This window comes from Pecten maximus, chromosome 8 (genome assembly GCF_902652985.1).
Source record: "Pecten maximus chromosome 8, xPecMax1.1, whole genome shotgun sequence".
In the NCBI taxonomy this organism is placed as follows: domain Eukaryota; kingdom Metazoa; phylum Mollusca; class Bivalvia; order Pectinida; family Pectinidae; genus Pecten; species Pecten maximus.
The window spans coordinates 33,838,409-33,862,715 of record NC_047022.1 but is presented as its reverse complement, the minus strand read 5'-3'; the positions used below and the strand labels follow the sequence as shown (position 1 = coordinate 33,862,715).

Sequence of the window (24,307 nt, the reverse complement as noted above, 5' to 3'; positions counted from 1 at the left end):
TTATCTTTCATTAATTGGAAAATGGTAATATATTTAATGATTGTGATAGTTATGGCAAATTCTATTTATTAATGGAAAATCTAGACATTCAGTTTTTATTAGCCCAAACAGTGTTTTCCTACGTTGCATAAAAGAAGACGGTTTGCAAACTAATCATGACTGTTTCTTTTAATAATTGTAAAACCTGTATTTGTATTTTATTACTTGGTCATTCATCATTAATGCATTTATATATTGTCTATATGTATATTATGACAGATATTTGATATCAGTACATATATTCAATGCGCTTGAATTATGCTATTTATTTCAATGTAACGCTTATCAGTATAAATTATCAAGATCCCGACAAATGGTTTGGGTTGTGTTATTTGTCGGTAGTGATTGGCCAAACCACTCAGATATTTTTCCAGCCATCGGGTACAATAACATACCATTTTTTATTATTTCTGATCTTACTGTTTTTACAAGATGGAACACATTTCTTATAAAATAAAGGCTTGAAACAGTACTGTATTCATTTATTTTTATTGTTTATTTCTAATGTGAAACATTTGGCATTTTTTAAAATTTTAAGTTAAGATAATGAAATAGTACTCTATAGTGTAACTACCAAATGAAACTGCTGGTAAATGGCCACTTTGTCGCAGGCGTTATTATGTAACTGGTAACGTTGAAGTGTTCACATTACGGCGCCTTTCCTCAAAACACGTCGGAATAGCAGGGGTATCTTTTAATGCAACTGTGTGAGCATTCCAAAGATTTTTACCATCTCTTCTAGCAGTACAAATGGACGTTTTGAATATAAAGCTTTGATAAATTCAAAAAGGTCAGTGTTAATTAATGAAGATTACAGACAAGTTACTGGATTGTATCAATTAACTTCATAGATATTGACAGTAATACTCAGAAATCTGCCCGTGCAATGATTTAGTCTTATCCCACCAATATGGACCTAAGCCATTCTTATGATTATCTATAAACATATAGATATATGTTGATTTGCTATTTTTTTTCCTCGCATTTAAAACTAAAGTGTACCTAAAATGAACAGATTAACCTAAAAGCACATCTGTGCTGTTTTGTTTTATTTCATTTCAACTTCACAACATCACATCATGTTTGATATTGTAACACCTTAGCCTCAGGAGAAAAAGGGAAACCAACATTTCACTCGTAGATAGAATACGCTTGAAATCCTCGTAAATACATGATTTAACAGCGACAGTCATTATTTTATATGTGTATAAGTGAATCAGTAAGTGTCTTGCGTCTGATAATTGCCGATATATATTTCCCTTTGGAACAACTGTCTATGTACATTTCCATGATGTAAGTCCCTAAGGGTAAACTCAATTCGCACTCTTAAGTCTATTTGATCTACTTTTTACTGATCAGTTGAACTACTGTATTTCAGGATATATTCCAGAAAGAAAATTAGAACCACAACCTTTAAAACTTGAACCTTAACCTTTGAAATTTGAATCTCATTATTTAAAATATAAACCTCAACCTTTAAAATTTTAACTTTAGAATTACGCATGTAGCTGATACAACAATGCATCATTCTGCTATTTTGTTTTCTTAGGTACGTGTATCCATTTTTGACAGTGTTCAATTTCTTCCTGCCTGAAAAAAAAATAAATAAAAAATCTTAATTTGTTGACGTTTGTGATATTGGTTAACGTAGATATCAAAATTGTAAATAATATATTAAGAATAACGGATACATTTACAGACTTACTGAAGTCTACCATAATTATATCTACAGATGTCTATGAAGAGAACAATGACAGTATGTGATGTATCTTCCTTTCCTTTTAAAAAGAGACAAAGAATACAGACATCACAAAACAAAAATTTGCACAGAGACTGATGAAAGATACCCTAAACAAAAAAAAATAATATTAGGGTTTCTGCAAGGGTCCCCTACCTTATTGGCGACTTTCGCAGAGCAAACCAAAGTATTTTTATTAAAACGGGCAACGGTTAATATAAAACATAGAATAGGCACAAAAGGCTAAAGGTTACTACAGTGTATAATGTAGGTGACAATTGTTCATGGTTAGGGGTAAATACTAACGTATTTTACATAAGGTTATTCAAAAACAAATAAGGTTCGTACGATAAGCGCCGTAAAGAAGAATTAATACATGCATCTACGTATATATACGGGTTTATTACTTTTCTCCAACCCTTATGGTTAGTTAAAACTATCGGTTTTCGTGGATATGTATCTTGGAAATAATGAAATAAGAACATCGATTTTGTTTTGCTTAAGACAAAAAGACAGTTGATCGAAAATCGTCGCCTTTTGCAATGCAAGTGTTTGGGTTAAGATAATAGCCAGAACTCGAAATTTCAATGTCCCTTTTTTCAATATAATATGCTGTCCTCTCTGCTAATTTGTTTGTTCTCCTTTTGAAATGATTTTTGGTTTGTTTTGTTGAGAAAAGTATTACTTATTTTACGGCAGTAATATGAATATAATAAAATCAATCAACCATGCCTACATAAAAGCATTCCACAGAGTCTTTCGGATTTTGTTAGTACGATCAAAAACAAAACAACCATCTTAATGAACGACATATTTATTTTTTTATCGTGCCATCAACATTATCAGTAAGCCTTAGTTGGACGCGAAATAAATCCTGGAATATTTTTCTGAAACGCAGTTCAGCTATGGATTCATGCAGGGATCGATTAATACACTGTCTTCTTAAGGATTTGATTTAAAAGCCAAAAGCGAAATAAAAGCTGCATCTTTCAAGCGTATTGATTTTGGCGGTGATCAGCTGGGTGCAATATATTATGCCATCTCCGTTGCCGACCTTAGAAACATGATCTCTCAGAACTGCATGCAAAGCGTCTTGAAACATGTCAATGGAAACATATGCTTTTGTGAGACAGTAATGTAGCGAACAATTCAAAAACATATGAACGCAATTCACCTAACTCACTCTGCATTTGACCTGTGATTTAACTCCGATTTGAACTTGATTTGTATGACAGGTGTCGTCGATGTGAATGAAACGACGCTTTCTCTGCAGGAGCACATGTTCTTATTATACTTGTACGTCTTCTAGGGTTGTCATGTAAACATTTTCTTTTTAATCTACAGCTTTAAATCTTAATCAAATTAAACAAACAAATCGTTTTTGTATCTCGATGTCAAACCACACTTAAAGATTTGTATGGCAGGGTTATGGATGTGTTTGTAAATAAGGCATCTATTAATGTGAATTTCGTCTGTAAACACCTTTGCATTTCCTGCTTAGAAAAAAAGCTAGGTTTTCTTGAGAATCAGGATAAAACCAAACCTTAGCGTCATCATATTTTTTTAAGACCGGTCCAATTATTCTTCATTGTTGAAATATTTCAAAATAACTGACAGTGGGAAGGAGGATACGAAGCGGTAACAATTTAATCGAATTAGTTTTTATTCCAAATGATGTGTTTATGTATATCTTTCCATAGGAATGCATGGCTAATTTGTAAAATACCACTGCTTTGATAGCATTTGTTCATATAATGACATGATCAGAGTACATTCATTCAAAATAGCTTACAAATTCAGAGAAATATGAATAAAAATATTTCATTTATCTTGAGCGCCCGCTCCTAAAGAACATTGAATGTTTCTATTCTTGACAAACCTTCACCAATTCAAAAAGTATTGAATGCATTCGTGTAATAAAAGCTTTCTTTCCAAGAAAGGGTGTTCGTCGATGTAAGTACATAGCTGAGAGTTATACGGGAGTATTTTCGTAAAGCATACGACCAGGGTTAATATAATAGATTCACCAAATATAAAATCCTTTCTGATCGACAACATCTTTGTAAAGTTTGGTGACCAGATCTTCAAACAAAGTTTTAGAATACCCATTGGAAGAAACTGTATCCCGATGTAAGCTGATTATATTGAAGATCTTATCAGAACAAGTAACAGAGACCTTGCAGAGTCCCTAATTTACACCAGCATGTCTACTGACGATGTTTCCTTTTAATAACAGAAAAAACTCTATTGACCATGTCGATCGTATAAACCCTGTTCAAGGTCAAATCAAAGACACTTCAGACTATTCGAAATGTGCCGCTTTCCTCGATCTTTACTTACAACGTAACCAACAGGGACAGCTGACCACTAAGCTGTATGATAAATGTGATTATATCATTTTCCCAATTGCTAACTTTCCTCGCATCCCCTACCTACGGTATATGCATGATAACACGTCAAAAGAAGCTGCATATAGCTAACTCTCATATCTATCAACGGTTGTGGCAGCGCTGACATTTAAAAATGTCAAACTACACACTTAAGCGGTTGTCTAGTTCAATATACATTTCTATCATCACTGCTTACATTATCAGTGATGTTATAAGAATATAACATCACTGTTTTGACCGATCAAGACGAGGCTTGCTATTCACCGCATAAACAATCGCCGACTTCTTTATCTAGATGTAATTCGTATTTGTAAAAAATATTCATATTCTTTCTTACTGAGCCAAACCTGAAATGTATGTTACATTAAATGGGAAACCATTTACAGTTGTAATATGTATATATTAACTTAATGCTAATACGATAAAAGACTTAAAGAAGAGAATAAAAGATGGGGCAGAAACAAAGTTTTATGTATCGAGTCCCGGGGGGCGACCTGGAGCTGAAAATTCGTCCGTCTTGTCAAAAAAATGCAATTGAATTAACAATTTAGAAACGAATTTATATAAACTTTCGGTCAATTTCCTAACCATATCTTAGATAATGATATAGAGACAAAGTTGGCCTAAGACCATCAGCAAACATATTACTATTAAAATTCAGCCAAACATAGAACAAAGTGAACGAGTTAACTACATGTGAAAAGTATCAATTATACTGTCCGACTTATCGGTATTAGAATTGGAATTTGTAAAGGATCTAAGCTACGCATTAATATTTTGAGGAAGAATAACAATGCTAATTAACGCCTGAAGGAGAGACATGAACGGTCTTGCACAATAATTGGAAGTCGAGATTGTTTAACAATGTCCTTTTCATTGACGATTGCAAACAGCTGATGCGTGGTTAACAGAGTTGACGTTTTTGCCTGCATACAGTGTTTCTGGATGTAGATTCTCAAATCCCGAGAACAAAACAGCAGACATTAGTTGAAAACAAAGGCATGTGGTAAGTGACACGTGTGATACATGTATTACAATCAGTGAAGGATGTTCTTTGATGATATTTAAATTACGAACTGAACAACACGTTCGCTAATGAGTACGATTAGATTAAAGTGAATTTCATTATGAGGTGCCGGTTTTAAGAAAAAGATCAGATTTTTTATTGGATATAGTTGATAATGGTGCCATAAACTTTCTCAGACAACACAGGTTAAAGGGCTTTATATATAATCGAACAAGTGCTGATTAGTAAGAGGCCGGGAAGGTTTGAGAGAGATTTATTTGCGTTATATGATTGTTCTAGCTGTGGTTAATCTAAAATAAATTTAGCTACAAATAATTAATTTGTTGAAATTATCACTGTATATATCGTATATCTAGTTGCACCATCAACATAACAATGATTTCAAATGGTAGCTCTTTCGAAAACAAAATATATCTGCGTCTCCTATAAGCAGTATACACCAAGTGGTTTATCGATGACGCCATGCTAATTAATTTGTTTGTTGCAAAGTGTAGCTCTGACGAGTCAAATATTTTACATATTCCAGTGGTTGGCTTTATAAGAATACTTAGGAGTTGGTAAGATAGATGAGAATGTTAAAAGGATATTTGATAGAATTAATGTCTGCACCAACGTAGACATATTCGGTACTTCATAGTTGATAATATCGGCAGAGCATTTGATTTCGCGTTTTTCGTTGTCATTAAATATACCCCGAAAATAAATACCAATCAAATATTTACAGCGTAAATTATAAATAGTTGTAGAATTAACGTTATAATGTCTACAGGTGTTAATTACCTGTATAGTGCAGAATATTTACAACGAGGTGTTACGTACAAATGTAAAATTGGATACCCGCGGACTAGCTCCAACTGCGACTCTCGCGAAATAATAACCTAGCGAAATTATAAAACTAGACTGTATCCTTCCCTGTGGGGAATACTAACATTTTAATTACCTGTGTTCCCTTATCGGGTTCGTACCAGTTTTACCGGTACGAATATTTTGTACTCATAATGGAATGCGGAGTACCAACAGAACCGAACCAGTTCTCTTGAATCGTTTTTTTTTTAGATGTACCACTTGGATCCAAGATAGCGAAACTGCGTCATGCAAATGCACTTGCTTTTTTTTTTGTAAAATCGAGGTGGGAACTTTCCACTAGCGATGTCATTTTATTAATTACATATGTCAATTGGTTTGGTTTGGTTTATTTTGTTTAACGTCCTATTAACAGCTAAGGTTATTTAAGGACGGCCTCCCGTGCGTGCGACATGCATGCGTGTGGCGAGTGCGTATGCGTGTTTTGGGAGGCTGCGGTATGTTCGTGTTAAGTCTCCTTGTGATAGGCCAGAACTTTTGCTGATTTATAGTGCTACCTCACTGAAGCATACTGCCGAAGACATCCAGCAGCACACCCCACCCGGTCACAGTCAAAGTTTGACGGAATTATTCATATATTGAATTTACATATGTTACGTTGTAAAAAGGAAAATAATCGGTTTTTTATGTTTGAATCGAGCGACGGACGCCATCTTGGGAACTCATCTGATATTCTATTGCGTTCCATTATACGATACCATAGCTATCTGATACAACTGGTACGAACTCGATAAAGTAACATAAGGTTGGTCTTCTGAGGATATACAAGATCGATGAATGAAAGAAAATCAATCAGCTTTGTATTTGATATGATAAGGGTACGTTTATTACATCACTTGTGAAACAAATTATATCAAGGTATATGTACCAATCACCCTTGTCGACGGGCGACAAGTATTATCGTAGAAGGAAACCGGAGTACTCCGGAAAAAACTCACTGTTTTGGCAATGTGAGCAGTTGCACAAAAAAATCATCTTTATGAGATTCGTACCGACAAAAATGGAGAAATTGATGACAAAATATATTTTTAAAGGCACTTTCCAAGCATACTTATTAGTTGACAAGAATGAGAAAAATAGGCGCCTTGATATTGTAATTAAAATTAAATTTTAATTGATATTAAAGAATATGATCGAATGAGCTAAACAGTATTCAATTAATTCAGTCGACAAGAATCACAATCAATATGTTTGTTTATTTAGCTTAAATACGCGTGTTGTGTATCAAGTACAAACATTGTATTTTGCCCAAACCTTTCAACAAATAATGTAATCATCTCCCCTAGAGATACTTGCATTGACATAGTCGCACAACGCGGCACTATTCATCACAAAGGCATATAAAATAGCAACACTCAATTCGTTGTAGCGGTTTACAATACCCAATAAATACATAGAACCAATGAAGATTCATTAAATATACAAAAATAATATGGAACAAGTAAGTGAATGAAATGTAAATGAAGACTATGATTTTTGATTAACAACATTAAACTTGGTACAAATATAACATATCGTCTTTAAACAGATAAGAAGGCGCTATATTGATATATATTTGTATCTGTAAACATGTTCAATATCTGTAATAAAGACAATTAATAATAGCAATGATAGTTTTACTGAGCATATATACTGAACATTTGAAGATTAAAAAATGCTTTTGAAAACCAAACAAATACATTAGGTCTCACAATTCAATAGAGTACATTGATTTCGTTGTTCTAAAGTAAAGAACATATTAAACGTTGAATTTCATGAGTTGCAATATAATGTTTACCTATGCCGAGGTACAACAATAACACAGAAGTGAAGTCGTTGGGCATTGATTATTGCAGTTTTGTTACACACAATGTCTATTTACCTGTTATGTGCTAACTTCATGAACATACAAATAAATTCGATCACATATACCATATTGCAAATATGGTTATACCACGGGGTTTAATTTCGAGATTTCGACAGGAAATTATTGACATGGGTGTTATATCTACGATTATTTTTTTTCATCTGTCCCATAAATACCACACATTTCCAAGAGTAATCGGCGTTGGCAAGGTATCGCAGCCGAATGTCTTTCGGATATAAGTTTGAATTCCCCCCTCGCTTAAAGTTCCATGAATACTGTAAACGTTTTTTCTGTAGATATAATGATTGTCTTTTCTGTTTAAATAAAACAAAATAGAAGTAATGAAATACAACGCTGAAATAATTTTATGTAAATATGGAATAAACTGATAGGATCCTGAAGGACACGGTGAGGTCATTCTATTAAAAACATCACATATATATTTTCCCTTGACCACACTAGAACTAAGAACAAATAGCATGCAATATTTTTCATGAAAGGCTGTTGTTGACTCAAGTTCGTTGATTAAAGATAAATGTAAACAATACTTCATGCATGACAAAGTTTTGTTAGTTATCCATGTTTATCTTATGCAAGAGCAAACAATTAAACCAATCTTAAATGTATTTGATAATAATATAGAGTCTAATATTTATATTTAATATGTGATGTTTTTATTCAAAAAGTTCGTTAGATGGAGTTCCTATTAGCAAATGTGTAACTCAAACTGGGTTGTAATTTATACAAATACTTAGAAGTGAATTATTATCACCATTGGATTTTTCCCTTCCCATCGTTCCCAGATTTATCTTCAGTTTTAATGTTCAATATTTCTCTGTCATCCTCTAGGGAACGATTTCTCTATCAAACCCCTAGGGTATGATAGCACGTGTTGGTAACCAATCATGGACGTCATTGTAACAACACTTTTTTTAAAACATGTTTTAACAACTGGGTCATCTGTTGATAAAACAGCATGACGGGAGAAAATGAATCAACCCCTACCCTGAGGACATGGCAGAGAAATATCCAACAATCGTTCTGTTATTGTTACCGTCTAACCCTTGGCATGGTCTCATGTAAGACAACGAGGAAAAATCAACCCTCGGTTTGGGTATTTCTCTAATGAAACCCTCAATGTGTTTGCAACTTTAAGGTATTTCTCCAAAACAATTTTTTTTTCAAATCTTATCTCTTTCATGACTATTCCGACAGTATTACTAATATTTGACTCCTGAAATGGTGTATGTATTGTTAATAATTGGAGAAAAACAGAATATTCCCATTTAAATGTGTATAGAGCCTTTCAATCAAAGACGACTTGTTGAATTCAATTGTTTAGATAACTTTGCCGCCTAATTCTGACGACATGAATTTCAGAAGGAATTTTATTAATTAAGTGTACTTGATCGCATAGTGAAATTATTTCGAAACTACCTATAATGTGGCTGTAACAAAAAGTCTATATGAGTAATTATGTATGCATTGCAACAAAATGAGTTATAAATATATCTTCGGGGATCAAAAAATATCTCCATTTTTGATATTTGCTTTTCATAAAATAACCATACTTCTGAAAAGAGTATCTTTAAGCGTTTGACATATCTTCCTTTGTACAATACAAGAGCAGCACCAAATATTTGATCAATAAACGATTAAAAAACCTCCTAATTTATTATACTATTAACTGGATAATTAAAAGAAGATGGTTCGTTGTATAATGTACATCTGATATATGCAATATAAACGGTTGTTGTTGTATGTTTATAACAACAATCATCAACAAACAATAACAATAATAAATAGTTAACACGGTCATATACATAATATATGTATATCAATCAAATACATTAATTTCGTATCGTTGGTTGACATTGTTCGCAGTCATTCGCATATAAATAAAAACCACACATTTCCCATGGAGTCCGACACTAACAGAGGTGATGCTCTTACAAACTAGCATGTTTTCCAGCCAGTAAGTGATTATGTCATTAAGTAAGCGTAGAATGTTTGCTGCCGTTGTTGCATCAAGTTTAGGCAATCTTTACCGAACCATTATTGTTATGTCACCATTAAAGGAGCTTTTGACATAATCACAAAAAAAAGTCATCAAACCTCTTGAAATATGACAAAAAATCAAACAAATCAAGATCTCGTCTGCATACATCTATCACAGACCAGTGCATGTATAATATGTACATATCGTATCACACGTCCTACTGATATATGGTCTGTGTTTTGGCCAATGCTTCTGTCTATCTATCCTGACGTGCTGCTTTTATCGCCAATCAAATTGATGATACCGTTAAAAGGCATGGATAAGTAACGTTTTATGACCGGTCTGAATTTCTTATTAAGCACAAAATATATCGTAGGATTGATGATTGTTGAAAGCTTTGCGATGAGAATAGAGGCAAGTGTGAGTCTAATTGGTACTACATCTTTGTTCCCGTAAGCTGTCCAAAGGCTACAAACCGCATAAGGAGTCCATGTCAACACAAAAGCAACACACATTGTAAATGTAAGCTGAAATAGAAACGAAATGATAACAATTATACATTTGTTCCATACATCATCGTCGTGTTACTTGGACAAATATTTAAGCGCGATTATTATGTAACATGGGAATATAAAATTCAATTATGTACACCAAATTATAAAACATTAAAAGGCATTTTTGTATTATAATTGACTCTCGGGATAATATGCTTCCGTATTTCACAATAGCAGATGATACTCAGTCATTTGAAAAAAAATGAACAAAGTGCAGTTGATGAAGTAGCATGTAATACTATGTTTTGTCGTAATTGCGGAGATAAATAACCCTACTTCAAACGTGTTAATTGGGCACTTCCACTGCCGAGATCGTTGTTAAATAACTATAATAATTTCTTAGCATGTACACTGCTTGGCACGCCATTCAAAACCCGTGTAAATTACACGAAACATGCACACTGTTTGGCTCGTTATTTAAAAACAAATGGTAATTACTTATCGAACATGCAGTACTGGGGCTGTTGTACTAAAACCTAAGTGATTGCATGAAGCATGTCTCCTGCTGTGATAATTTGTTATATAAATAATTACCCAAACCCATCCATTTCCCTATAAAATGATTACATACCTTTATCAAACTTCCCTCTAGTTTTCTATTTGTGTGTTTTCGATTTGTCCGGTGAGCAGTCCATTTTTGAAGATTGTGTGAACTTCTTTTTAAAAATAACAACACACGTCCGTAACAAATAGTCATTATAACGACCGGTAGGATGATACACATCACTAGCATGGTTGTTACAAATGAGCGACTTCCGGACCAGTTCAATGTACATGATGTTCCATGAGGTTCAACTCCATAATCACCCCATCCAATAAATGGAGGAAAGGACCAGATACAGGCATATAAGTAAGTAAAGAGCACCAATAATGTCGTGTGCCTGCTTAAATGGACACCTGAAAGAAGAAAATGCCCCGATTAAGAATTGTGTAGTATTAAATTATATATATTTACATTTTGCGTAAATATGTCTTACTACCGATTTGTGTTGAGAAGTGATGATTGCATGTGTGTCCGATTGCAGGTGATAGACATGATGCGGATGAATGTCAGATTCCAAGGTTTGCCGTAATCTGCATATAATATTTAAATAATTTATAGAAGTATGTTCATCACCGTATATTTGTTGTATATGGTTAAGTGTATAGTGTATTTTGCTGTTAAAAGACCGAAAGTTAAATTACATAGTAAAATCATTGAATTTAAAACGACCACGATTAGGATGGCGAGCTAATTTTAAGCTCTTAGAGATTGGTTCATTTAGTTTAAAATCAAACACTATCATTCATTATACGTACTTTTCTGCATTTCACAAACGCTCATGTAGCGTACGAAACTCATCATAGCTAAAGTTGATATACTGACTGTTCCACAGAAGAAACCAAGAAACCCGTAAATGTAACAACCTGCAAAGAGTATAAAAAACATGTATGACAAAGAAAGTAAAAGTCTTTGGATTCTCTGATAAATATAAACTATAATCTAACCACATCAAAGAAAATCGATAAAGGAATTAATGTTTAAATAGTGTTCTTTAGCACGAGTTGCTTATACAGTACAAAGGTATGCCGTTAACTTGTCAGTTGTGCATGTGCAAGCAGTTTTATTCCTAAACGGATAATAAAATGTGGTCGGGTATGACAATCATTTCTTTGTCTTACTGATTCATTGCACGAAAACTTCATACGATGTACACAGATTTTCACCAATCACATAATTTTGAACATATCAAATAGCCGTTAAAAAAACGAAATTTTTGTTTTTTTTTTTTTTTAAATAATTATGTATTTGATTTCAATTTGAACTCGTTAAAAGAGCTGCGAATCAAAGAAATATTAAAGATTTCGAATATATCGTTTATAGATGTGCGATAATTTTAATAAACAAATACTTAACCCTTGGCACATGTATTTGTATTTGACATATACATAGTCCGTCACCACTTGTTACTTTTCAAGATAAGAATAATGTTTATTTAAATTCCATCCGAACAAACCACCTTCTTTATAAATTCTGTGCTAGATAGACAATTGCATAACGTGATTTTTTGATTTTTACGTATTATGTTTAAGTGACAGGCGAACCGAAACAGAACAACCTCGCACTAGTAAGGGAGATTCCCATATGTGCCAGCTGTCTGTGATACGATAGGGATCAATACCAATAGTGGTGTTCCTTTGCTAGGCAGAGTGTGGTTATAACTTCTAGTGCTAGAAATGCTTTGTGACTGCAAATACTGGTTCCTGGCGTTATCTTATATCAGAGAACACCACGTGTAACAATTATCAAGAAAACAAGCATCCGTCACTGAATAAACACTATTGATTTATTAGATATTAAATCTAACATACTATCACTACGATTTTGTGATATTATTTTATTTGTTATACAAAATAACATGTTTGTATGCTTATTACCAAAGTTAAAAACCGTGAAAAAACAAGAGGATACTGAAATAATAACAAAGCCATGATTTCAACTCAAATCAATAAACCGAAGACAAACTATTAACAGATATATACATTTACATGGCCTTGACAAAGTACAAGGTGAATAAGACCAGACGTTCACGAAGAGTGCGCGAGTAATTATATCTATGTAATGTTAAATGATACGATAGCTTATTTTATAGAGTCACGCGCTGTCAGTTATCGATGTTGTTTGTTCGTTTGCTGGGTTTATTGCCCCTTAAACAGCCAAGGTCATTTTGAGGCGGGTCGTCCTTGTAGTAGTTGGTGACTACCACTCTGAACAACATACGAGAGGTCCGTTGTATGCCATCAGGAGCAATTAGCGTAAAGTGTTTGCCCAAGGACACAACCACGGTAGTATAGACCCGTTTGTTTCTCAGTTTCCAGAGAAACACAAACCGACACCGGTAGGGAGCGTCGAAGCACGTACATCGGATCTTCACCTGAGGTTACGTTATCGGCGCCCAAACCGACTAGGCAAAATGCTGTAAAACATACAAATGATCTTGCACTAAAACCTAAGCGTATGAGGAAAATAGGAAACATATTAGCGCAATGCTGGAAGCCGCGTAAATAATACTTTGAACCTCCGTACCAACGAAATGAATAATGTATCATGAAAAATATAAATGAAAATACAACACAGAAAAAAAATTCGTGATATCTAAAGCTTAGATAAAACGTTTGAAAAATCCAAGTATTCATTGTTAGATAAATATTTACATTTTGGTGGCAAAGCCAAGATATAAACTAAGTAAAAAGATTTGCAGTCTATGTGAGCATAACTGACACCCAAAACGTGACATCAATCCATGCCGCGCATGAATATATTCACTCACCGGAACTACTTGTAACTAACGTAAACAATCATGGCTCTATGGGGAAAAAAAAAATAGGACTACGTCGTTTTTTATGTTAACTAAAAAGTATCAAAACGGAATGTTATACAATATTGTTACACAAATAATAAAAAGAATTGAACAGACTGTGTTCTATTTCGTATAATTTCAATGCGCTCTTGTGTTTGCCAATCTGCACGAGAATAGTGAATTTTGAAAAAAATTAGGCTGTTCTATTTGTCGAACCCATTGACGAAGTCGCTGAATATTGGCACTTTTTATGCTAACTCAACTTTAATTTTCAAAAATAACAAAACAAATATGTCGGGAATGTAAATATAAGCATTAAACTGTCTTTTTTGGTGTCTATGGTCGATATAGATGCCAGAGCATTGCCAACAATATGACGTTTGTTTGCAAAGCTCTGGCATCTATATCGACCATAGACACCAAATAAAGACAGTTTAATCCTTAAATATGTATTTGACATATTTGTTTAAGTTAAAATACTGACGAAAATATAAATGATATTAAATAAAACTACTTTCTTTGGTAAAGCATGTTGAACATAAAGCAAAGCCTAATTAATGATTCCGTACCATAAACTCCAAACTGCCACTGATGTTGTATGGATGACGTCACTACCAATGGAAAGCCAAACAGAGGCAGACAGAGATCGGTTATAGCTAGGTTCACGATGAAGTAGTCAATAGTCTTCAACGTTTGGCGCGTCTTGAAGCAAACAAATAGCACCATCAGATTCAGGAAAATCGAAACTATGCCTGCAAGAAAAAAATACAAGTCCCGTAATATATATTCTATTTTAAGAATGCTCTTTCTATAATACATTTATATTATCTAAATATTTTGTTTAAACTTCCTGATATTCTGGAATAGAATCACGTAATACCCAATTAAGACAAATTAATATAATAGACTATGCAAGTACACTTGTATAGCGAATTCTACCTGTGTTTACTGAAAGCTTTGCAAGTCACCACAAAATATTTGTTATTGTAAAGATGAATTATATATTAAAGTCTGTTTATTAAAAAGAGTAAACATATATAATGGAAACCTACATCAATACATTATGGTTCATTTCAAGAACAAACGAAAAGTGAGACTATATGGCAGCATAAGTAAGTCAGTTTAGTATAATACGTATCAAGTGGAAATAAGGACACTTGGGAAGAAACAACGTCATCAATATCAAGAATGCATGTGAATAAGATTGTTTTATTTGGTAAAGCGACTATAAAGATAAAAAAAAATATATATATTCAGCACAACTACACAAAGTATACAATTACGATAACAAAAAGTCTACGTTTTTCTAATGATTTGTAGGATGTTAGACAACATGGTATAATAAATCTTAACAGCGACACAGTACCATGTTTATATCGATACAGGGAATCCTTCATGTGCGGCTTAATGGCAACAATTTGGTTATTTTTGTCCGCGTTACCGTAACCGTCAATTTAAATGATCAAAATGAATCAAATAAATCATCTCGGCATGTCATCAATGTCGTTAAAAGTCGATCGCGTAAACAAAAATAACGCAAATTAGAATCATCATCAAAATACTGTACGAGTAACAATGCTATTCTTACACCTCGATATCGTCTCCCTTTAGAAGTCATATTCAAAACGGCAATTAGTGATATCATAAACGGGATCGTATTCCTCGCGTTGTGTCTTTCTTAATTGGATACGAAACACTCTAAATAATATATGCCAAGAACAAAGATTTCCAATCACATGCAAGTATCACGATCGAGTATAGCTCGTAAGAGTTATCTCCCGTGTCCCTTGTAATCGCTGGGTGTATTCATTACTATGAATGAAGCGAAACTGCTGGGTGGAACTGGTCAAACAAACGTTAAAATGTTTTTCGTCAATATATTTTTTACATGGCGTATAAATTTGTTCTCCGTCAAGCATATTATATATGCATGCCATACAACCTCCGTACGTGATAGTCTCGTCCAAAACATGTCTGTTCAAGCTTAAAGCATTGCCTGGTACCGCTAAATGCAAAATGATGATATCAACATCCCTCACTCCAACATTACACTAAATAAGTTCCAACTATAATATAGATGCATGGTTGAGTTATAACAGGAACTAATATGACCACGTGTACGACAGGTTGATTTACTTAATAACTTGACGTACACCGAAATTGATCAATATAACAACTTGCCGTACACCGATTGATCAAGATAATAACTTGACGTACAACGACTGATTAACCTACCGAAAAATCTAGATACCAGGGAAAATAAGCATCGAAACGTATTACATTTTTTTTCGAATAGCAGCTCTAGAACACTCATATTAGTAATCATGACAAATAGCTCGTTATTTCATGACTATGGCGTATCCCTAGTCAAGTGAGTTTATCAAAACATCAGGAGATGATGTCTGTAACTGCAGTAGTGTCATTTTCTTTAAGCAAAGCCTTAAGTTATAAATTTCTACCCGCATAATACAATTTTGTTTTTATTCGCAGAATCATAACTTTGAAAATTTATAGCATACATTTGTAATTTGTCATTGATAAGTAGGCCGAAACATCGTGTGCACATCTTCAACCGTCGCTAGTTCGCATAATCATTCGTCCATTTAATGTATAGACGTATTTATCACTGATGTTGTCAAATGCGTTCGTTAGCTGGATAGAAAGGAAAACGTTTATGCACATGCAATGAATCCGTTGAACATATCCATGAAATGACATCAAAGACAATTGCTACGTCACGATGCTTCTAATTTACTTCATATCGTTCATGTATACAACGCTCTGTAATGTGGTCAAAGATAGTTAAGTATGTTATGACTTCAGGCAGGGTTGCTGTTTTTAGTCTTGATTTGATGACTGCAGAAAACGTAAAGCTTCATGATATCAACATACAACGGGTCAAGGTTATTTTTTCTTTTCTCTTGTGTTTACCCAATATCAACATAGCATGACACAAGACAACTGCTCCTTTGAATCAAAACAATTTCCTTTAACCTTGAATTGTTCCAGTTGTTAATTACTAAGGATATCCCGATTGTATTACAAAATAACTTTGCTTTCTGAACAATGTGCATTACACGAGAGGATATACATTGTATTTGTAAGAATTCGATTGACTTATTGGTATTCACGTTTCTGCAACTGTTATGTAAAATGTTCATGAACCACTTATTTGGCTTCGGTAGTACATTAGATCATTATTGTCTTGGCTTTATATTATTACTGTTGAAATATAGGCGATGTATTGGAGAGAGCTATCTCAGAGCTCTCTCATAAGATGGTTATATTCGGTATGCATTATTTCGTGATGTGGAACGTCTGGCGTATGTGCGATTAACATTACGTTACATCGAGTTATATTTATGGTCAATATCTGTTACAAGATATAGGAAAATCTATTTTAATGTATTTATTATTGAAAGACCACAACCGTTTGAGGCAATTACATGACAGTACTCAATATATAAATTTATTACCCATAGGGTAACCAATATCAATTAATACTTATCAACTGGAAAGAGAATGTACGACGTCAGCAAATTAACGCACAAGGACAGGAAAGGGGGAATATATCGATCGCAGACCACCACAGAGTGAGGCGCCATATGTCATGCAATATCAATCAGAAGAACACAGAGGCAGGAAACATCAGTTGCATTAAACAACTTCATTACCTCAACTTCAACACTTATTTTGCATTAGACAGTATACAATATCATCGCATTGCAAATCACACTGGCCATTTCTGACGTTGCAGATTTGACGAAACTAGATTTACTATTATTTTTTCGGTCATTTTTTTTCCTTTTGAATGATTTGCGTTTATTTAGTTACCAACATCAGTACATTTCTCTATAAATTAATTAATAAAAAAGTGACATGTTATTGTCGATAAGAATCCACACTATGATATCACGCATACACTCGCAATATCAGTCAATCTATACCTACAATTATGTAGTCTAAGAACAAGAACTTGAAGTAAGTACGGTAAACCCTATTGTCGTGGTCAGTTTAGGTATTCCCTGGTAGAACATTTTATAACACAAAACGAAAGAATACTCTTTTATTCTTTAACTCAATACAATATATTCCTACTAATGCGATCGAAAGACATCAAAAATTTATTTTTGTAAATAACAAAATAGCGTTATTCACATCATATGATTGTGTGTTATTAAGACAAGCTATTATAACAGATTTTAAGAAATTAAGTTATTCCCCAATGGTACTATAAACAGGTATTGCTCATATACATTGTAGGTACATGCAAAACGCCTTTGTAAGCAACAATATTCAGCGCTTTGATAATAACAAAGTATTCAAGACCTTAAAGATGATAACATCAGTACTTAAAAAATGCTTTGTAGAATGCCATGTCGTAGATAAAGACATGCTTTGGATACACCAAACACCTGATCTCAAATCATTAAAACGATATCAACTAAGTGAAAGATGTCATTGATTGATCAAGACCTCCATTTACATTGATACATGACTGCGTACCGCTTGTATCCACGCAGCACTGTTTGTCGGGATCAGGTAATGACATAGTTACTAATTTTTTTTTATAAATTTGTATCAAATTATTTTTTCTTGGTAACATCCCCGACTTCTAATGAGTTCTACCTGTCTGCGTGAGTGTGTGTTTGAGAGGGCGAGAGAGTTCATTTCATTTTTTACAATATAAATTTCACCAGTAAAAGTGAATATAATTCAATTATATTCTATAAAAGACCAAATGATTACAGCACCTCAAAAAGCGAATTAGGTAGCGCTTCAGCCGCCTTCACAACCGGCATCCGGAAACCATCGTGAAATAATCCTTAGAAACCCAGGTATATGTCCCACTTTTATTTGATCGGGATGACTGAGAATCTATATGTATTATATTTTGGGGAGGGGAATGATCGTGTTCGCGTCATTTCAACAATATTTATATTTCTTTGTTCCTCAATGTGTCGTACCAACACCAACGAGCATTCGACGACTAAGGCGTTTTCTGCTTAATTTTAAGTTATTTTTCATGAAACGACCGTGCCGATTGCTGAAATGTTCTTGAAATACAAACTCTACCAATTGTCGTAATAAAATTATATAAAGGGTACAGTTGCCAACTATTGACTGATAAAGGATTGTATTATTAGAACATTAGTACATAACAGAGTCGTGCTTAATTCAATACTGGATGTGTATAACTGTGACTTGTTTCTGTGTCTGGATTAAGATAAGAATTCGTTATTGGTCATAACTACTATATGTGAATGGTTCAGAAACCCGGAAACTGCACATAATTTAGATTTACATGAAATTGAACAAGGGCACGTATCAGAATATCAAAGGTTTTATTTCATACGTTATACACGTGTACTTAAATGTACTGTATTTCACGTTTATTTCACATCTATACGCTTGATGTGTATCTCATTTATCCTAACACGTGTAATGACCATACAGTACACATGTATACTAAGTATAGCTTATACATTGCCATAACGTGGGCTTCGTATGATCTTTGATTGTACTACAGTTGCACTCAACTTTAAGACAACCTGCAGATGTTGATGTTTAATTGAATGGTTTAGACACAAGCGTTCCGGGAAAGACAAGGAGTTTAATAAGTGTGCTTACTTCAGGACGACACTCAAAAGCACCTCAAGGCGTCATTTCCACATGTACACTTACACATAGACGGAAACATTTTTAGTGTTAATATTAACATGTTAAAAACAAAAAATTAGCGCAAATGTCACTTTGTACAGTCATTAGCAGTGAGAATTAGCGGACTATTCTACCGGCATAGAAAGGATTTGGATCGCTTAATGAATCAAGACGAAACCACAGATATAGTAATCCTTAACAATTTAAGTGTTTCCGCCATTACATTCGTGAATGCCTGCCGACATGTCTAAATCGGCATTATTTTGATCTTTTCTATAAGAGGGTTCACATTATTTTTTAAGGCTGATTAATATCTTGACTAGATGCCGTTTCAAAATTACAAAATATATTACAAAAAGTCTAAAACCATGCATGTACTCTCTTATTTTCTACCAACCCATGCACATTCTTACTCTCTTTCTGTTTTTGCCCTTTAAAAGCTTCACGACCGGAAACCAAATAAAATTATTGGTTCATTACACAATAATCAGTTTTGATTCCAATAAAATTAAAACCTTCAACTATATGAGGGCGACGCAACATAATACAATGGACATGTGGCAATAAACACACTTCAAAGCGCAGAATATATATCACTTAATCGAATCCCCTGCCATTGATTCAATCATCGTACTATATATATTGTCCGTGAATATGGTGGTAACAGCATTTATTAATCAACAGAGTCAAATAAAGAAACGACTAACATTATATATATGAGAAATACGGGAGCGAAAAATGATTGTTTCCAACAGTGTTACAAAATGTAACACAAATCCTCACAATTATACATCCTCTACGCGTCTAGCGGCGGTAAAGTTTTAATAAAATATATAGTCGATAACTATCTGATTATTGTTTAACGATATATCTTCGGAAATTTTAACACAAGAAACGCATTGAAAAGTTCTGAATCCAATGAAGTTAAAAAGTTTACCTAAGTCATCTCTATGTTCTGCATATGTAGCATGACAAAATTCAAGACTAAATTAACTGAAATTGAACAAATACGTACCGACAAGTCCAAGATACATGGCAACGAGCCAATCCTCCACTGGGCTTAATTTGGAATAAAATATATCCAGGTTCTCGACATCTTTCCTGGGCATAAGATCCGTATCAAATGATGAATTAAGTACAAATTTTGAATCGTTCACATAATATTCCTCGTATAACGGTATTTCTGTAAAAAGGTTTAGTCGACCCATCGTTCTCATAGTGTTTCACTGCTAAGCGTACTTGCCCCTGTCCGAGCCATGCTGCTAGCTAGCCTGCTGATGATTCCATTGACACGAAGAGCTGCCGTACCGTACATTGTAATACCTGTTCGACCTGTGAGAGCGGTAGGTTCAATTTGTGATACTATGTGGATGGCTGACAGGAGAATGTTCACGCTGCAACATATGTATACATATATCAATCTGTATGGCAAACATGCAATTGTGTACAAGCCATGTGCATTTTAATTCAAACACTGAATCTTGTGTGACTGAACGTGAATTGCTGGTCAAACTGTCACAACGCTACTAATCACTGATAATAAAAGGAGCGCCTATTCACGTGGCAAATCGCTATGCAGTCATCGGGAAAGCTTACACGTGCTAATCTTACACGTGGCACGTACGCGACCTTCTCAGATACAGAAACGCTAAACGAAACGTTAGATGGTAGCCTATCATCACGAGACTTTGGATTATGGATTAACAATACTTTAAGTAATTTTGACAGAGTATTTATCAACTTTAAAAGTGCACTAAATGAAAATTGAAATAAAAAGCTATCTTAAAAACGTTCACATATAATTAATATGAAGACAACCAACAACCACAAAATTAGATATCCTAATTGATATTAGATTTCACAGATTTATTTATTCAACGAATTGAGATAATTTAGAACACTTAATCTGTAGAGGTTTTCAATGACATTGGAGAATATTTATAACAAAAATGCAATTATGTAGCTAACCAGGTACAGATTATTCCCGATGGATTAATATATATATATTTGAATAGCTAAGGTTTTTTCCCCCACATAGGTGTTCTTCAACAGGTAGTCTTTATCTGCGTATGACTTATGGTTGATTCACACATTGCAGTAGAAGGAAACGCTAATATAATAATAAAAAAACATAGTTCTATATCAAACTCGATAAACTGAAGATAAAATATGATATAGAGACACACAAAAAAGTACAAGGATAACAAGACAATGTGTTCCAAAACGATCAGCGTCTTATGCCGAGTCGACGACAAATCTTAGTCAAAAGCATATCAAGGTCAAGGCTACATTCCCAAAAATTATTATCATATCAAAAACCTTGTTTTGTAGTTTCCCCCGTCAGTAGTTGATATTTGTCGCGGATTTGATAATAACGGGAGCAAAACTTTGAACATTGAATTAACTATCAATACAGTATATAGGGGCAGTAAGGACATTGCTATCTATAAATGGAAATTTGAATTCAAGCTCATCATACAGCTTAGTTGCAAGGTATCAAAGATGATTACGTTGTAAGTAACGATGGAGTACGCTCATAGTACGTTGACAGATCTGGTCACTAAACTTAACAAAGATGTTTCCTGTGGGTCCTAGTCGTATGTTGCGAAATATGCTCTCGTATAGTTCACAACAATGTTCTTTGACAGCTCTCATTAAAAGAGAACATAGATTTTCCTCCAAGTTTGTAATGGGAGAAGGTAGTGTAATGAGTGAAGAACTCAAATGTTTTGACAAAAGAATGTTATGAGCTGATGTTGAATATTAATCAAAGGATAATTGAAGTTCCTCGAAATCAAAATAATTCTTAATTCTACTTTTGGATGGCAAAACGCACACACGGTATTAGCATCATTTAAAATAGATACAGTAGAGACAGCACGATTTACGCTGAATCATATAGCCGACTCGTCACTAATGCTATAGACATAATAAAGCTGTTTCGTCCTTCTAGGACTTTCGAGTAAAGCTAGGAACATACTACAGCTGTTCCGTTTTTCTATGACTCGTTTGTGATGGCAGGGACAAAATACAGCTGGTACTCGTTAGTAATGCTAGAAACATAATAGAACTGGTTCCTCAATCTAGGACTCGTCAATGATGTTAGGGATATCATACAGCTATTTCGTTCTTTTAGGACTTGTTTCTGATGCTAGGGAGATCATAAAGCTGGTTTGTCCTGGGATTCGTCAGTGATGCTAGAGGCATCATATAGCTTGTCTGTCCTTCTAAGACTCGTCAGTGATGCTAAGTGCATAAAGCGATCATAGGAGGCAACAAACACTCGGCACAGGTCAAACGAATTGATCAGATAGTATCCAAATGTGACTACAGCCATGATTTGATTGTACCAAAAAAGATAGTAGTAAGACGTTTGGATAAATGCTTCGTTGACCAACTACTCGATCTGGAAATACCCTTTTCATGAAGATCTTATAAAATTTAGGAAACCAATGTAGGCTAGTTAGATCGACACCATTATCATTATCCAGCATTTTGAAATATTGCATTATTGAAAAATGTAGCTCGTCAATAGAGAAATGTGTAGGTATAGTTACCCTGAGTACCCGATTTCATTTGCAATTATTGCTTGCAGATAAAGGTACTATATGAAATATCCTCTGGCGCAACAAAAAGCCTGCAGTTTAGTGTTAACATGGGGTTCACGAAATACAGATATATAAAAATATGTCAAATAACCTAATCTACATTCTTATGAAAATGTTTTACATTCATAAATAGAAAAATGCCAAACCATTGTTCATTTTATGGCCTTGCAGTTATTTAAAGCGTTCCCTTCCGATTTCCGATTTTTCACGTATAGAGATGAATGACATACATGTACATCTCTAGTTGGAATTGCAGACTTTTTTGACAAAGGCTCATCAGAATTTTAAATACGTTTTTAAAGGAAACACTACTTTTCAAAGCTGACTATCGATATTAGTATTCCACCCATGCCAATCATGCTAGGTTTTTGCATTGCACGCACGCACATTTCAAAATTTAAATAAGTTTTCAATAACTCTCTGTATTAAATTGACATTACCATCCTATTTTTGTCTATTTCATTTTTTTACTTTTTTTTGAAAGCTCCTAGGTTTGTTATTTTTAAAAATGTACTTGACCTTCATTAGGCATTGTAACATAATGCTTCATAACTGTTAACTATGAATAATTAGTTACCTCTAGTCTCATAACGTGGCTTTTGGGTTTTATGTTATACTGAAGATTCCCTTCCTTGTTAGTAGTCGTTCAGCTCTTAAGTAGGCTTGGGAGCCTTTCTGAATGATTTGGTAATAGAAAGCGACAACATGATATATCTCCCTTATTAAGACAAGTTAATATTAAGTTAGTGAGCGACACCATGTTACAGCAGGACTCATTACTACAGCATTTTATGATATTCCAACAGAACCTTACACATGTGTTGAACTAATACGAGTAACGATGTATTACGTCGTTTTAAAGTATAAATAAAAGCAAACAATTCTAGCCTATGTTTACGTAATGGGGCATACAGGTATAGTGTAGCACATTTCTAAAATCCCTCTTGAAAACATTTCACATCTCAAAAGAAATGCATCTTAATGATGATCTTAGTCTGCAGAAGACATTTACCAGCGGTTGACATTATCCTCATCGTCCTCCATGACCTTGATACCAGCTCTACTGACCATAGAATAAAGCTTTTATTAAATACAAGCAGGGACTTGACACGATTGCCTGATTCCCAGTCCATTGTCCACTTAGACAATTAACATGGTCGGGGTATAATTGGACCGTAAAATGATAGTTATGCATTATTTTGGTAAAAGGACATATTCAAAGTATTTTGAGCTATTTTTG

General features: G+C 34.0%; 1 protein-coding gene across 1 annotated transcript; it reads right to left on the bottom strand.

The window, feature by feature from the left end:
- Positions 1-10,075: 10,075 nt before the first annotated feature.
- On the bottom strand, positions 10,076-20,676 carry LOC117332409 (opsin-5-like). The gene is made up of 5 exons (XM_033891295.1): positions 20,475-20,676; positions 14,368-14,550; positions 11,757-11,864; positions 11,029-11,354; positions 10,076-10,430 (listed from the first exon to the last, which is right to left on the bottom strand). The coding sequence occupies exons 1-5, from the start codon at positions 20,674-20,676 to the stop codon at positions 10,164-10,166; spliced, it is 1,086 nt and encodes a 361-aa protein (XP_033747186.1). The 3' UTR covers positions 10,076-10,163.
- Between the last annotated feature and the right edge of the window lie 3,631 nt (positions 20,677-24,307).

Coding starts and splice junctions, on each gene's coding strand:
- LOC117332409 (XM_033891295.1), bottom strand. CDS start 20,676: ATGAGAACGATGGGTCGACTAAACCTTTTTACAGAAATACCGTTATAC. Junction 11,865..14,367: donor GTGGCAGTTTGGAGTTTATG/GTACGGAATCAT, acceptor TACTCTTTGCAG/GTTGTTACATTTACGGGTTT. Junction 11,355..11,756: donor CGTTTGTGAAATGCAGAAAA/GTACGTATAATG, acceptor TTCTTCTTTCAG/GTGTCCATTTAAGCAGGCAC.